The 16,994-nt window shown below is 41.3% G+C and overlaps 1 protein-coding gene across 4 annotated transcripts in view; it reads left to right on the plus strand.

Annotated features, from left to right (window-relative positions):
• Positions 1-16,994, plus strand: part of TRDMT1 (tRNA aspartic acid methyltransferase 1) — a 90,752-nt gene that overhangs the window by 36,241 nt on the left and 37,517 nt on the right. The window contains exon 1 of one of the 4 annotated variants that reach the window (XM_025264343.1): positions 3,452-3,616. The exons of 2 other annotated variants lie outside the window; for them this stretch is intronic. In XM_025264343.1, the coding sequence (XP_025120128.1) occupies positions 3,467-3,616 (150 nt within the window). In that variant the 5' untranslated portion in view covers positions 3,452-3,466. Of the gene's footprint in view, positions 1-3,451; positions 3,617-16,994 lie in introns of those variants that run through there. One more of the 4 variants, XM_006052365.3, reaches the window with a different exon arrangement.

Here is a 16,994-nt window from a genome sequence, read left to right on the forward strand (position 1 = left end):
TCAAAGGTTTTAGCATAGTCAATGAAGCAAAAGTAGATGTTTTTCTGGAACTCCCTTGCTTTCTCCATGATCCAACGAATGTTGGCAATTTGATCTCTGGTTCCTCTGCCTTTTCTAAACCCAGCTTGTACATCTGGAAGTTCTCGATTCATGTACTGTTGAAGCCTAGCTTGAAGGATTTTGAGCATAACCTTGCTAGCATGTGAAATGAGCGCAACAGTACGGTAGTTTGAGCACTCTTTGGCATTGCCCTTCTTTGGGATTGGAATGAAAACTGACCTTTTCCAGTCCTGTGGCCACTGCTGAGTTTTCCAAATTTGCTGACATATTGCATGCAGCACTTTCACAGCATCGTCTTTAAGGATTTGAAATAGTTCAACTGGAATTCCATCATCTCCACTAGCTTTGTTTGTAGTAATGTTTCCTAGGGCCCACTTGACTTCACAGTCCAGAATGTCAGGTTCTAGGTGAGTGACCACACCATCTTGGTTATCTGGATCATTAAGACCTTTTTTGTATAGTTCTTCAGTGTATTCTTGCCACCTCTTCTTAATCTGTTCTGCTTCTCTTAAGTCCTTACCGTTTCTGTCATTTATTGTGTCCATCCTTGCATGAAATGCTTCCTTGATAGCTCCAATTTTCTTGAAAAGATCTCTAGTCTTTCCCTTTCTATTGTTTTCCTCTATTTCTTTGCACTGTTCATTTAAGTAGGCCTTCTTATCTCTCCTCGCTATTCTCTGGAACTCTGCATTCAGTTGTTTATAGCTTCTTTCTTCTCCTTTGCCTTTAGCTTCTCTTCTTTTCTCAGCTATTTGTAAGGCCTCGTTAGACAACCACTTTGCCTTCTTGCATTTCTTTTCCTTTGGGATGTTTTTTGTCACTGCCTCCTGTACAATCTTACGAACCTCTGTCCACAGTTCTTCAGGCACTCTGTCTTTCAGATCTAATCCCTTGAAACTTTTAGTCACCTCCACTGTATAATCATAAGGGATTTGATTTAGGTCATACCTGGATGGTCTAGTGGTTTTCCCTACTTTCTTCAATTTAAGCCTGAATTTGGCAATAAGGAGCTGATGATCTGAGCCACAGTCAGCTCCCGGTCTTGTTTTTGCTGACTGTATAGAGCTTCTCCATCTTTGGCTGCAAAGAATATAATCAATCTGATTTCGGTGTTGGCCACCTGGTGATGTCCATGTGTAGAGTCTTCTCTTGTGTTGTTGGAAGAGGGTGTTTGCTATGACCAGTGCGTTCTCTTGGCAAAACTCTATTAGCCTTTGCCCTGCTTCATTCCGTATTCCAAGGCCAAATTTGCCTGTTACTCCAGGTGTTTCTTGACTTCCTACTTTTGCATTCCAGTCCCCTATAATGAAAAGGATATCTTTTTTGGGTGTTAGTTTTAGAAGGTCTTGTAGGTCTTCATAGAACCGTTCAACTTCAACTTCTTGAGTGTTACTGGTCGGGGCATAGACTTGGATTACTGTGATATTGAATGGTTTGCCTTGGAAACGAACAGAGATCATTCTATCGTTTTTGAGATTGCACCCAAGTACTGCATTTCGGACTCTTTTGTTGACTATGATGGCTACTCCATTTCTTCTAAGGGTTTCCTGCCCACAGTAGTAGATATAATGGTCATGTGAGTCAAATTCATCCTTTCCAGTCCATCTTAGTTCGCTGATTCCTAGAATGTCGACGTTCACTCTTGCCATCTCCTGTTTGACCACTTCCAATTTGTCTTCCATGGACCTAACATTCCAGGTTCCTATGCAATACTGTTCTTTGCAGCATTGGACTTTACTTTCAGCACCAGACATATCCATAACTGAGTGTTGTTCCCACTTTGGTCTAGCAGCTTCATTCTTTCTTGACCTGTTCATAATCGTCCTCACTCTTGCCCAGTAGCATATTGAACACCTTCAGACCTGGGGGAAGACACAAGGGAAGCCATTAGTACAACTCAATTTCTCCCAACAATAGTGAACGTGTGTGGGACTTCTCTGGCAGTCCAGTGGTTAAGAATCTGAGTTTCTAATGCAGGGGGCACAGGTCTGATCCCTGGTTCAGGAACTAAGATCCCACATGCCTTATGGCATGGCCAAAAATAAATAAATAAATAAATAACATTCGGTGGTAATGGGAACAATAGAAAAACACTTCACAATGAGACCATTTCTGCTCCTCCCAATATCTGTGTTTTCTTAGTTTGTAATTGAGCTTCTAACAATTTGGTGATTAAATCATCTTGGAGAAGGAAGGCCACAGCACTTGAAGGGCCATAATTGTAAGGGAAGAGGACCCTATAAGGCCTTCCTGGATTAGACCTCTTCCCCCATAGCCTCTGCTTTAGCTCCTCTCTGAAGAACCCAGATAATTAGTATCTGGTGTATATTGTCTGAATTTTTCAGATCCTGAAACTACCACAAAGTGGAAGAAAGTAACTACTTGATGATGATGAGCACTAGCTCCAGACCTTCTAGCACCTAAAGACTGACCACCATCAAACAATCTGAAAATGGTGCCCGGCCCTTACCTTGCCTTTAAAACTGCTTCGCTGAAACCCTTAGGAGAGTTCTGGGTTTTTGAGCATGTGCCAGCTGTTTGCTTTGCTTCACCCTGCAATAACCCTTTTCCGCTCCAAACTCTGACACTGTGCATCAGGCATGTGAAATTGCATTCAATGATTTAAAAATAGTTCTAAGTTACATTAACAGCAGTTCCTATCTTGGGGGTATTTTCCAAGTTAAAATAGCTTGCCCCAGAGCTCCCCTGTATTAGCTCACAGGGGACCTCCAGGGCACCTGTGCTGGTTTCTGCCCCTGTAACTCTTGGATCTTCTCTGGGTATGAGGCTGATTTAGTTCCATCACTCAAGCTAAGGCCCAACACCAGGCATGAGGTACTTGTTCAAGCCTAATGGAAGAAAGGTTTGGACGCTTCTGGCTTTCAAAGAGGGAAAAGCAGCAAGCCTGAAAAGTGAGTGTTTGTGGATTCTAACCTCTGTTAATTGACTTTGAGGCACAGGCCCTCTAGTGTACCCAGGATTTTCTTTTTTCCTCTCAAGGTACTTTAGAAGGAGGATGGAGAGTAAATCAAGCCATGGAGTGGCTTTCATTCTCTTGGGATGCCTTGGTGCTTTCTGTCCCTTGTCCACCTGCCTACCCTTGCCAGTCCCTGAGCCCCAAGGCTGCCCTGTGAAGGCCTGAGCCAGAGCCTAGGAAGTGAAGTGAAGTGAAGTCGCTCAGTAGTGTCCGACTCTTTGCAACCCCATGGGCTGTAGCCTACCACGCTCCTCTGTCCATGGGATTTTCCAGGCAAGATTACTGGAGTGGGTTGCCATTTCCTTCTCCAGAGGATCTTCCCAACCCAGGGATTGAACCTGGATCTCCCGCATTGTAGGCAGACGCTTTACCATCTGAGCCACCAGGGAAGTCCTAGGAGGAGGGAACTGAAAAGCCGCGGAACTAGAGATGAGGGAGCGGCGGGGCCGGGGGGGAAGGAGGAATCACGGGACCGGCAGGCCTAGCTCCAAGGAGGAGGCGGTGGCGGCGCGGGAATGGAGCCCTTGCGGGCCCTGGAGCTCTACAGCGGAATTGGGGGCATGCACCAGGCTCTCAGAGGTGAGAGGGTACAGGGCGCCACTTCATCTGCGAGCCGGAGCTGGTCAGAGTTCGGGCTCCAGGGAGGGGCGGAGCGGCGAGGCACTAAGGGCGGAGACTGGAGGGGAAACGGTCTGTGGGGGAGGGGCGGGAGAGTTGCTCGGTTGTCTTGGAAACCGCCCGCGCGGCGCCCCAGCTGTCCCTTGGGGAGGAGACTCCCTTCCTCCGCCCGGTCCGAAGGGCGGGAGGGGTACCTGCTGGGAGTCGTGATCCGCATGGCTTGGCTGTAAAGTCGAACCAAAATGGTGCCTACGGAGCGGGAGGGGCGAACCCCCTGCCCTCTGCCAAACCCCAATTCTGAGTGAGGCTGTCCCCCAGAGGCCTGGAAACTCGGTCCTTTACCCTCGAGGAGCTCACACCGGGGGAGGGGAGGACGCTGGGCAGGGTCCTCGTGGTGAGGGCTTGGATCATCCAAGTGATAACTACAACGCGAGGTAGAAGTTAGTGAACACTAAGTAGAACCGCGGGGGAAGTCTGGAGAAAACAATCCTAGTCAGTTCTGATGGTTGAAAAGAAACATTTTGTTACTTCTGGTCTAGATACATTTAGGCGCCAGAAGAGCTGAGTTCAAACTTCGTTGAAATGTGACCTTAACATTTTTGAACCTGTGTCTTGGTTTTACAATGTGACAAGTATTTCTTTCAGAGATGAAACGTTATGAACCTTAAAGAAAAATTGTTTAAAATGGTTAATAATGCCTGGTACATTGTAACCATTCAAAATATTATAAATACTGTCCTCATGTACCTCTTGCATTTTGAGGTTTTAGATTTGTTTGGTGCTAAGTTGGAACTGCAAGGTTCATGTCCGCAGTTTGCACTCAGAAATGTTTATTGAGCGAGCCCCTCTTCAGTTCCGGGTTCTATGCTAGGCACTGGAGTTGTAGAGTGACAAATAGACATGGAACGTGTATGTTTATTCTTAAATTACTATGACAACCACAAAACTGAAACCTCCCTGCTTCCCTTTTTTAGTACCAAGGGTAACACGAGACTAATACTGTAAGATACGGACAGTACGTCTTAAGTTGAGCACGTAAATTTTCTAAGCATATATATTGAGTTTGAATCTAGAAGCGATTAGTGATTATTAAATTTTTATTACAAATTATTTGATGGCTCTCTGTGTTCAGTTCTCTATGTAAAGTAACAAAATTTACCAGCGGGAAAACAAAACTAGCGTTACTTGTGCTCTTAGTTAATTTTCTAAGATTGTCAGCATTTTACCCCCCTATCTTAAAGCCCCTTAAAGGTTACTTAGTGCTGTAATTCAGCCACTCCTTAAATGTTGGATGTTAATCCACCCCCCGCCCCCATTTTTTGCAAGTTTAAATGTGCTGCAATTAATTATTGAGCATTAATCTTGGTTTTCTCTTTAGCATGTTTTCTAGAAGTCAAATTAATTAATGAAAGACTATGTGCTAGTTACTAAGTCAAAAATACTGAGAATTTTTGGACTTTTGGTGATATAGCAGGTTGCTTTTCAGAGGATTTGAGTGCCTCCTTCAACTACATTTTCCTCAGAATTTGTATTCTCCGTTTTTAACCTTTGTGAATTTGTTAGGGGAAGTTGTGTAATTTTAGTTTGCGTTTTTTGGGGGTTAATAAATGATTAGATATTTTCCCCCCTACTAGCCATTGCAACCTGAATTTGTCTATACATATTTCTATTACTACTGCTACCATCCCAAATCTAAGTTATGTCATCTCTCACTTAAAATATTAAAATAGTTTCCCAACTGCTCCCCTGCTTTCTTCCACTCTGCTTCCCTGCGCCATCCTTTCTCCATTTAGCAACAAAGTGATCTCTTACCTGGTAAGCTGGATCGTGTTACTCCCTGGGGTCAGTGGTCTCCCTCTGAGGTTAGAATCACAGTCCCCTCTTCGTAGAAGGCCTGTGAGATCTAGCCTCCGTCCACCTCTTCAGCCTTATCTGCCAGTCGCGCCTGCTTCTCTTTTCCAGGCTTCCAGTTCTTCTTTCTCTTTGTTCCTCAGACCTTCAGAATTCCCCTTATGCTCTGGCCTTAGCTTTTGCAGTCGTCTCCACCCAAGTGCCCTAACCTCAGGCTTTCATGCTGCAGCTGCATTTTGTCTTCCACAGCTGAGTAACATGTGGCTGCTTCAGAACAGCCTTCCTCTGCTGACCCTGTGATCCACAGTACCCCTCCTGTGGCCTCTCTACTTGGACTCTCTATCATCTTTTGACCTGAGGTTGGCATATTAGGGATATTGCTTCTTGTCTTTCAACATTCATTTATTTGATGTACTAAAGTTAAAATTTTTTTTGTAATAAAATGTTGCTGTTTTCCATGGGGTTTTTATTAATATATAATAATGCAAACTAGTAACAATGGTGGTTAACTGCAACAATTACTAAGGAGTTTTTATATGTCATTCCCTTCTCCAGTGGACCATATTCTGTCAGACCTCTCCACCATGATCCGCCTGTCTTGGGTGGCCCCACACGGCATGGCTTAGTTTCATTGAGACAAGGCTGTGGTCCGTGTGATTAGATTCACTAGATTGACTACTTCAGTATTCTTGCCTTGAGAACCCCATGAACAGTATGAAAAGGCAAAATGATAGGATACTGAAAGAGGAACTCCCCAGGTCGGTAGGTGCCCAATACGCTACTGGAGATCAGTGGAGAAATAACTCCAGAAAGAATGAAGGGATGGAGCCAAAGCAAAAACAATACCCAGTTGTGGATGTGACTGGTGACTGAAGCAAGGTCCAATGCTGTCAAGAGCAATATTGCATTGGAACCTGGAATGTTAGGTCCATGATTCAAGGCAAATAGGAAATGGTCAAACAGGAGATGGCAAGAGTAAACGTTGACATTCTAGGAATCAGTGAATGAAAATGCACTGGAATGGGTGAATTTAACTTAGATGACCATTATATCTACTACTGTGGGCAGGAATCCCTTAGAAGAAATGGAGTAGCCATCATGGTCAACAAAAGAGTCTGAAATGCAGTACTTGGGTGCAATCTCAAAAATGACAGAATGATCTCTGTTCGTTTCCAAGGCAAACCATTCAATATCACAGTAATCCAAGTCTATGCCTCAACCAGTAACGCTGAAGAAGCTGAAGTTGAACAGTTCTATGAAGACCTACAAGACCTTTTAGAACTGACACCCAAAAAAGATGTCCTTTTCATTATAGGGGACTAGAATGCAAAAATAGGAAGTCAAGAAACACCTGGAGTAACAGGCAAATTTGGCCTTGGAATACGGAATGAAGCAGGGCAAAAGCTAATAGAGTTTTGCCAAGAGAATGCACTGGTCATAGCAAACACCCTCTTCCAACAACACAAGAGAAGACTCTACACATGGACATCACCAGGTGGCCAACACCGAAATCAGATTGATTATATTCTTTGCAGCCAAAGATGGAGAAGCTCTATACAGTCAGCAAAAACAAGACCGGGAGCTGACTGTGGCTCAGATCATCAGCTCCGTATTGCCAAATTCAGGCTTAAATTGAAGAAAGTAGGGAAAACCACTAGACCATCCAGGTATGACCTAAATCAAATCCCTTATGATTATACAGTGGAGGTAACTAAAAGTTTCAAGGGATTAGATCTGATAGAGTGCCTGAAGAACTGTGGACAGAGGTTCGTGACATTGTACAGGAGACAGGGATCAAGACCATCCCCATGGAAAAGTACTGCAAAAAAGCAAAATGGCTGTCTGGGGAGGCCTTACAAATAGCTGTGAAAAGAAGAGAAACGAAATGCAAAGGAGATAAGGAAAGATACAAGTATCTGAATGCAGAGTTCCAAAGAATATTAAGGAGAGATAAGAAAGCCTTCCTCAGTGGTCAATGCAAAGAAATAGAGGAAAACAACAGAATGGGAAAGACTAGAGATCACTTCAAGAAAATTAGAGATACCAAGGGAACATTTCATGCAAAGATGGGCTCGATAAAGGACAGAAATGGTATGGACTTAACAGAAGCAGAAGATATTAAGAAGAGATGGCAAAAATACACAGAAGAACTGTACAAAAAAGATCTTCACGACCCAGATAATCACGATGGTGTGATCACTGACCTAGAGCCAGACATCCTGGAATGTGAAGTCAAGTGGGCCTTATGAAGCATCACTATGAACAAAGCTAGTGGAGGTGATGGAATTCCAGTTGAGCTATTTCAAATCCTGAAAGATGATGCTGTGAAAATGCTGCACGCAATATGCCAGCAAATTTGGAAAACTCAGCAGTGGCCACAGGACTGGAAAAGGTCAGTTTTCATTCCAATCCCAAAGATAGGCAATGCCAAAGACTGCACTCAGGCACAATGCACCGCATAATTGCACTCATCTCACATGCTAGTAAAGCAATGCTCAAAATTCTCCAAGCCAGGCTTTAGTAATACGTGAACCATGAACTTCCAGATGTTCAAGCTGGTTTTAGAAAAGGCAAAGGAACCAGAGATCAAATTGCCAACATCTGCTGGATCATGGAAAAAGCAAGGGAGCTCCAGAAAAACATCTATTTCTGCTTTATTGACTATGCCAAAGCCTTTGACTGTGTGGATCACAATAAACTGTGGAAAATTCTTCAAGAGATGGGCATACCAGACCACCTGACCTGCCTCTTGAGAAACCTATATGCAGGTCAGGAAGCAACAGTTAGAACTGGACATGAAACAACAGACTGGTTCCAGATAGGAAAAGGAGTACATCAAGGCTGTATATTGTCACCCTGCTTATTTAACTTATATGCAGAGAACATCATGAGAAACGCTGGACTGGAAGAAGCACAAGCTGGAATCACGATTGCCGGGAGAAATCTCAATAACCTCAGATATGCAGATGACACCACCCTTATGGCAAAAAGTGAAGAGGAACTAAAAAGCCTCTTGATGAAAGTGAAAGAGGAGAGTGAAAAAGTTGGCTTAAAGCTCCACATTCAGAACACGAAGATCATGGCATCCGGTCCCATCACTTCATGGGAAATAGATGGGGAAACAGTGGAAACAGTGTCAGACTTTATTTTGGGGGGCTCCCAAATCACTGCAGATGGTGATTGCAGCCATGAAATTAAAAGATGCTTACTCCTTGGAAGGAAAGTTATGACCAACCTAGATAGCATAGTGAAAAGCAGAGACATTACTTTGCCAACAAAGGTCCGTCTAGTCAAGGCTGTGGTTTTTCCAGTAGTCATGTATGGATGTGAGAGTTGGACTGTGAAGAAAGCTGAGTGCCGAAGAATTGATGCTTTTGAACTGTGGTGTTGGAGAAGACTCCTGAGAGTCCCTTGGACTGCGAGGATATCCAACCAGTCCATTCTGAAGGAAATCAGTTTGAATATTCATTGGAAGGACTGATGCTGAAGCTGAAACTCCAACACTTTGGCCACGTGATGGGAAAAGCTGACTCATTGTAAAAGACCCTGATGCTGGGAAAGATCGAGGGCAGGAGGAGAAGGGGACGACAGAGGATGAGATGGTTGCGTGGCGTCACCGATTCGATGGACATGAGTGAGCGCGCTCCGGGAGATGGTGGAGGACAGGGAGGCCTGGCGTGCTGCAGCCCATGGCGTTGCAGAGTTTCGGACACGACTGAGTGACTCAACTACAGCAGCAATAGAGTACCAGAGACTCATAAGCAATAGAAATTAATCTCTCACAGTTCTGAAGGCTGGAATTTCAAATCCTCGTGGTAGCATGGTTAAATTCTGGTGAGGGCCGTCTTCCAGGTTGCCTGCTCATCATGTCGTCACTTGGTAGAAGAGAGGGGAAGCAAGCTATCTCCTTACTTTCAGGGCATTATCCTACTCATGAGAGCTCTACCCTCATTCACCTACTTCTCATTCTAATGACCTCCCCAAAGCCCCACCTCCTAGCACCATCACACTGGGAGGTAAAAGTTTCAACATATGGATTTGGGGGGAACATTAACATTCAGTCCATAACACCAGTTTCCTGTCTGTTTCTCTGACAAACAAGCATGTTCCCATCTTTGGACCTTTGCATTGTCTCTCTTTTCTGGTCTAGAAGTATCTTTTCTCAGATATGTCCCAGACCTGCTCCCTCATTTTCTTCAGGTTGCTGCTACTGAGACGTCCTCTAACCAACCTACATACAAATATAACCAGATTCTTCTTCCACACTGTCTGGCTTACTCTCCTTTATTTTTACCATAGTACTTTTCATGATTAGGCATAGTATATACTTATATACTTAATTATTTGTTGGTTGGCCCCCCCACAACTAGAATATAATTCCATAATAGGATAGATTTTGTCTAGAACATCACTTACACATATTTGTGGAATGAATAGGTGAACAAGGTCACGTTTGCCATAAACTATGTAGCTTAAAGTAGATATCATTATACTGTGACAAATTTAAGCTTAGATATTAAGTCTGAATCATGAAGGTCTCTCTCTCTTTTTTGTTTTTTTGGATGAGCTAAATCGGCACTTCCCAAAGTTGATCCATGGATAACGTTTTAAAGGATGTGAAAAGGTGTTATGCAGGGTATAGAACAAATGTGTGTGTGTGTGTGTGTGTGTGTGTGTGTATGTGCTGGAGAGTGACCAATTGAATAGAAGCATAAAAAGTTTTTATGTGTGTGATTATATGTGAAATTTTAATAGATAATAGAGGTTTTTTTTTTCTGTATCACATGAGAAGACATTTGAACTTTTCTCAGAATAATCACACCTATTGAGAATAAGTTGGTTTTAACTCAGTGTAGAATTTTAATCATATGTTGTTATAATAATGAGATATGGTAAAATTAATTGGAAGTTTAACTTTATTCCTGTCAAGAAATGTTATTTCTTTGTATGGAAAGTTGAAAAGAAGAGGTTGATATATGAGAGTATATCTGTGAGTGACTCCAGAATGATTATTATCATAAAGGTGTATGAAATTAATATTACATGTAGAATTTGGTATTTGTTGGTGTCTGGAGCCTTCTTAGGATTTCTTTTGGCTTTTTGCTTTGCCATTGGGAAATTACTAGGAGTATTTCTGAAGTGTGATCTTCAGAAATAGTGCCAAACTGCTCTCATCCTATATATATATAGATATATATATATCTATCTTCCTAGATGGCAGGAGATGCAGGTTTGATCCCTGAGTCAGAGAGATCCTTCTTGGAGGAGGAAATGGCAACCCAGTCTAGTATTCTTACCTGGGAAATCCCATGGACAAAGGAGCCTGGAGGGCTATAGTCCATAGGGTTGCAAAGAGTTGGACATGACCCAGTGACTGAGCATGCATGCACATCTTTGGAAAATAAGTAGATTGTATGTTGAGATTTTAAAAATACTATAAATACCATTCTGGATCAATAGTTGCTCTTACTTTTTCACTAGTTCTTTTCATTCTGGGACTTTTAATTACCACAAGCCTAGCATAACTCTTGGACTAAAGTAAAACCACTCCATTAGAGAGTTAATTATAATAGTTTTTCAGCATCTATTAGTGACTTTTGTTCAAACTCAATAGTGAATTTAATAATCCCTTTGTTCTCAGTGAATGAGACTTCGTTTAAGCAACAAACATCATAGCCTTTTAGCGCATGCATGACCCTCATAGACTATGGCATGTTCCTTAATTATAGGTCAATATCAGTCCACAAAGAACCCATAATTCAAAGGATTTATACACAGTTCTAGTAGGAGCACTTGAACTTTAATATTAATAGATCAAATAAGAGATACTAAATAAGTAATTTTGCCTTATTTACATTTTGTCCTAAAATCCCTGAAATTTAGATGATAATAAGGTTCCACAGTACTTTTAATTTCTCTGCTTCTTTAGAAGACATTTTGTTTTTGTGGCCTCATTTTATTTTTGTTATTATTTTCTGAGTTGTTTTAAAAAAAATTGTTGATTTTGCCTTAATGCTGATCATTTATCTCTACTTGACTCTCCATCCAATGAGATTTCCTTAAGTTAATTTTGATTTGTCAGAATATCAGTGACCAGGCTTGAAGAAAAAATATGTGAATCTATAATGTTACAGTTTTTTTTGTGTGTGTGTGGGTTGGCATTTCAGTATTTGGCTAGGGAGGCATGCTTGAAATCCAGAGATCTGTTTCTCATAAAAGGTTGTCTTTTGCATTTCTCCCATGATTGTATCATCAAAGGGCTTGTGATTTCATCAAAACCAAAACCCAAACATATATACGTATGCCCTTAAACACATATTTGTCATAAATCTTCAATGTAATATATTCATTTTCCCTCCAAAAACTATACTTTGGAAAGAGGATATGGCCTTATATTATAGTTCTCATGAAGAATGTTGATATTCTTCAACTACCTTATTTTAGTTTGAACAACAAAGTAATAAAACACTGCTTGGAAAAGTTACATTAGCTTGAAAAAACTTAATACCCATTTAGGAAGCTTGTTGGGGTCACTTGAAATTGATGAAAAATGTTACAGCCGAATTTAAAGGTTTAGAGATAATTTTTGGGAAGATGACCTTACAATTATAAGTATTAGATATCATTGTAAACAAACCTTCTAGAAATTGCATTACAAAGCAATACACTATGGGGTTATTTTGTGGAGATCACAAATAGCTAATGGGTAGTTGTGGTTGGCATAATATTTCCAGTGACATCATTGTGCATGGACTCAAAAAAAGTACTAGATCTTAAGTAACTTTGAAATTGATGTGCTGCTGAAAATTGTTAGATAACTTAAAAAGTGGCTCCATGGATGGTAAAGACCGTGATTTCAAGATGCATATAGAATAATCTTGTTTCATGAAATTTGAGTGGACAAAGCAATGTTTCTAAATGAACATAATAAGAAAGTGTTATTTAAAATGTTTATGTAACTAAATTAATAAATTATATAACATGAAGTCATTTCCTTTCATCGTCTGTATTATGGAAATGGCTTTACCTCTCATTTTGGCTAGTCTTATGTGGAAAATGGGCAACTGGCTTTTATGCTAGTTGTCATATTTGGGCACATATGTACAATATTGCATGTGTGTGTAATGTAGATGAGTGTGGACATAGAAAAAAGTCAGGAAGCATGCACATTGTCTCGCTTTCAGTGTTAGCTTCTGGGGTGGAGTGGGGCTGAGGGTCTTGCTCTCCAGCACACATCAAGCACATCGCCACTTCAGTGCTGTTGAACTTGCTATTCCCTCTGCCTGGCACCCTGCTCCCCACATAGACACGTGCTTAGTCCCTGTGTTTACTCTAGTGTCATCTTCTCGTTCTTCCCTGGTCAGTATCAAAAACTGCACCTTCTGCTCTGCCTCCCTGTCCCCCTTTCTGTTTGATTTTTACCCTGCTGCTGCTGCTGCTGCTAAGTCGCGTCAGTCATGTCCGACTCTGTGCGACCCCATAGACGGCAGCCCACCAGGCTCCCCTGTCCCTGGGATTCTCCAGGCAAGAACACTGGAGTGGGTTGCCATTTCCTTCTCCAATGCATGAAAGTGAAAAGTGAAAGTGAAGTTGCTCAGTCGTGTCTGACTCTTAGCGACCCCATGGACTGCAGCCTACCAGGCTCCTCCGTCCATGGGATTTTCCAGGCAAGAGTACTAGAGTGGGGTGCCATTGACTTCTCTGGATTTTTACTATAAGCATTTACTATTCCTATCATACTGTTTTTCTTGGTTATGTTTCTAATTGCCTCTCCTAAAATGGAATCTCCATCAGGTGGGGATGTTTCTGTGTCAGAATCTTGTTTGTTTTGTGTGTGTAGAGATTTAGCTTGTTGACTGTTGTATCGTTGGCATCAAGATTAGTGCTTGCACAAAGCAGATACTCAACATATATTTGAATGAGTAAGTTATAGAGCATGAGCATTTTACTGACTGTTGATATCGTCAGGTTCGTTTTTAAAGGACATATCAGCTTAAATTTCATAGTGTTTGTGTGACTATAGATATACCAATATAATACCTAAGACTATATAATTTACTAGGTGAGATTATTTTAATTTTTTGATAACAAATGAAGTTGGATATTTTAAAAATATTTTTACATTTAGTGCTCTTTTTATTTTTAACTGTGTAATACATTTGTTGAAAGTAGGGAAATACTGAAACCATGCTTATTATTCATTCAGGACATAATTGCTGACTGATTTCTATGTAATGGGTCTATCAGTTCAGTCACTCAGTCATGCCCGACTCTTTGCGACCCCATGAACTGCAGCACGCCAGGCCTCCCTGTCCATCACCAACTGCCGGAGTCCACCCAAACCCATGTCCATTGAGTCGGTGATGCCATCCAACCATCTCATCCTCTGTCGTCCCCTTCTCCTCCTGCGCCCAATCTTTCCCAGCATCAGGGTCTTTTCAAATGAGTCAGCTCTTCACATCAGGTGGCTAAAATATTGGAGTTTCAGCTTCAACATCAGTTCTTCCAGTGAACACCCAGGACTGATCTGCTTTAGGATGGACTGGTTGGATCTCCTTGCAGCCCAAGGGACTCTATAGACATGCTCTGTTCTCTCCTCCAGAGATTATAGCCTGCTAAGGAAATACCCATGCTGGACAAATGCAGAAGAAAATTTAAAAATTATATATTATGCTCATGTAGGGCTAATCCTTGTTGAGGATTTAGATTTTATCTTTTCAATCTGTGTCCTACATGGGTCCATGAACACTAAAATAAATTATAGCTTTTTTCACATGGAATATCTTGAATTTTTCTTTGCCGTTAAATGTCTTTGTTAACTTTTGATATTTAATGGTTGTGTGACATTCCATTTTATGGAATGTCCATTCCATTCCACAATTAGGTTGCTTGTAATTTTCACTGTTATAAATAACATGCCATTGATACATCATATGCGTCTTTTCTCTATATCTCTGTTATTGCCTTATGTACTAGTTGCCTGTTGCTGCTGTAACAGTTGACCATAAACTTAATGGCTTAAAGCAACACAGATATATTCCCTTACAGCTCTGGAGGTCAGATGTCTTAACATCAAGGTGTTGCCAGGGCTGGTTCCTTCTGGAGGCCCTAGGAGAGAATCTCCTTCCTGGCCTTTTCCAGTGTTTGTAGGTCACCTGCATTTGGCTCGTGATCCCTTCCTCCATCTTCAGAGCCAGAAGTGTAGCATCTTCACATCTTTCTCCCTGACCTCTGCTTCCCTCATCACATCTTCTTCTCTGACTCTAACCGTCTTTCATCCTTCTTGTGATTATACTGGGTCTATCATTATAACCCAGGATAATTTCCTCTTGATCCTTAGTCATATCTGCAAAGTCCCCATTGCTATGTAAGGTAACATTTCACAAGCTTCAGAGATTAGGATGTGGACATCTTTGAGGGGTCTTTATTCTATCTGCCATACCTTAGGGTATGTGCCCAAGTATAAAATTGGTAAGTTCAAAGCAGTTTTTAGACTTTAGATACATACAGCCAAACTCCTAAAACATTGAATCCTCAATTGATGTTCACATCTGCAGTGAGAATTCCTATCACGCCTATATATATATATATATATATTTCAACATTTGATATTCTTATTTTTAACAGTCTTTGTATTTTTGATAATACTAGCAAACATTTATTGAGTGACCACTGTATGGTGAGCACAAATGTAAGGATCTTATAGGTATTAAGTAATTTAATCCTCAGGCAACTGTGATGTAGGTACCTTATTATCTCTGTTTTATAGGTGAAGACACTGAGGTCAAGAATTTGTTTAAGTCACACAGTTGGAAAGAGTGAAGCTAAAATTCAAACACAGGCAACGAGCTAACTGGGTATCATATTCTAAATCTTTTCTTGGACTATGTGAACAGATGCACACACATGTATGCACATACACACATTTTGAATAAAAGATCTCTTAGGGTGTGCCTGTGACAGCCTTGATTATAAAAAATAATGATAGCTAGTATTTATTGAGTACTATGTGGCGTAGTGAAAAAGGTTTGCATACAGTCAGGAGGAGTATGGAGGAGGAAAATGAGCAATGAAGTTAATTGAATGCCTTTTCCTCTGAGGTCTTAGGACTAGCCTGTGCTTTCTGGTCTAGTGCAGAGTTATAAAACTTCAGTTCAGTTCAGTTCAGTTGCTCAGTCGTGTCTGACTCTTTGCAACCCCATGAACTGCAGCACGCCAGGCTTCCCTGTCCATTACCAACTCCCACAGCCTACTCAAACTCATGTCCATCGTGTCAGTGATGTCATCCAACCAGCTCATCCTCTGTCGTCCCCTTCTCCTCCCTCCTTCAGTCTTTCCCAGCATCAGGGTCTTTTCCAGTGAGTCTGTTCTTTGCATCAAGTGGCCAAAATATTGAAGCTTCAGCCTCAGCATCAGTCCTTCCAGTGAATATTCAGGACTGATTTCCCCCAAGATTGACTGGATGGATCTTCTTGCAGTCCAAGGAAATATCAAGAGTCTTCTCCAACACCACAATTCAAAAGCATCAATTCTTTGGCGCTCAGCTTTCGTGAGAGTCCAACCCTCAGGTCCATACTGGATGTTTTTCCTACTGGAAAAACCATAACTTGGATTAGATGGATATTTGTTGGCAAAGTAATGTCTCTGCTTTTTAATATGCTGTCTAGGTTGGTCATAGGTTTTCTTCCAAGGAGCAAGCGTCTTAATTTCACGGCTGCAGTCACCATCCACAGTGATTTTGGAGCCCAAAAGAATAAAGTCTATTACTCTTTCCATTGTTTCCCATCAATTTGCCATGAAGTGATGGGACCAGATGCCATGATCTTAGTTTTCTGAATGTTGAATTTTAAGTCAAATTTTTCACTCTCCTCCTTCACTTTCATTAAGAGGCTCTTTAGTTCTTCTTTGCTTTCTGCCATAAAGCAAAGAAGGACTCAGACTGGCAGGAGAGGAGTTTTAATCTTGGGGATCTTTATGATTGATAACATAATTACACTTTTACAACAAGCCTTTGTTTTTTCACTCACAACTAACTAGATACAGAGTACTGATGCTTATGTCATCTGTAAGTTCTTCATTAACTTGGTCAGAATGAATATGTCAGAAATTGTCATCTTTAAATTATGAGAAAGCATCACCAAAAACATGAACAATTCATAGATGTTAATTCACTCACAGCAAATTTATGTAAAATAGTCTTTGTTGTTTAAATCTGTAATAGGCTGCATTACATGTGTTTATTTAAATAAAATGTGTTTTTAAACATGGTTTGCCTTTAAAGAGTTTAAGGTGAAGGTCTTAGATGTCATGGTGAAAGTGGAGAAGACAGATTTCTATCCCTTGAATTCTGTTAAGTATTTAAATAGGTGGGCTTCCCAGGTGGCTCAGTGGTAAAGAATCTGCTTGCCAATGCAGGAGACTCAGGTTCCATCTCTGGGTCAGGAAGATTCCCTGGAAAAGAGAATGGCAACCCATTGTAGTATTCTTT

The sequence above is a fragment of the Bubalus bubalis genome, chromosome 14 (genome assembly GCF_019923935.1).
Source record: "Bubalus bubalis isolate 160015118507 breed Murrah chromosome 14, NDDB_SH_1, whole genome shotgun sequence".
Classification (NCBI taxonomy): domain Eukaryota; kingdom Metazoa; phylum Chordata; class Mammalia; order Artiodactyla; family Bovidae; genus Bubalus; species Bubalus bubalis.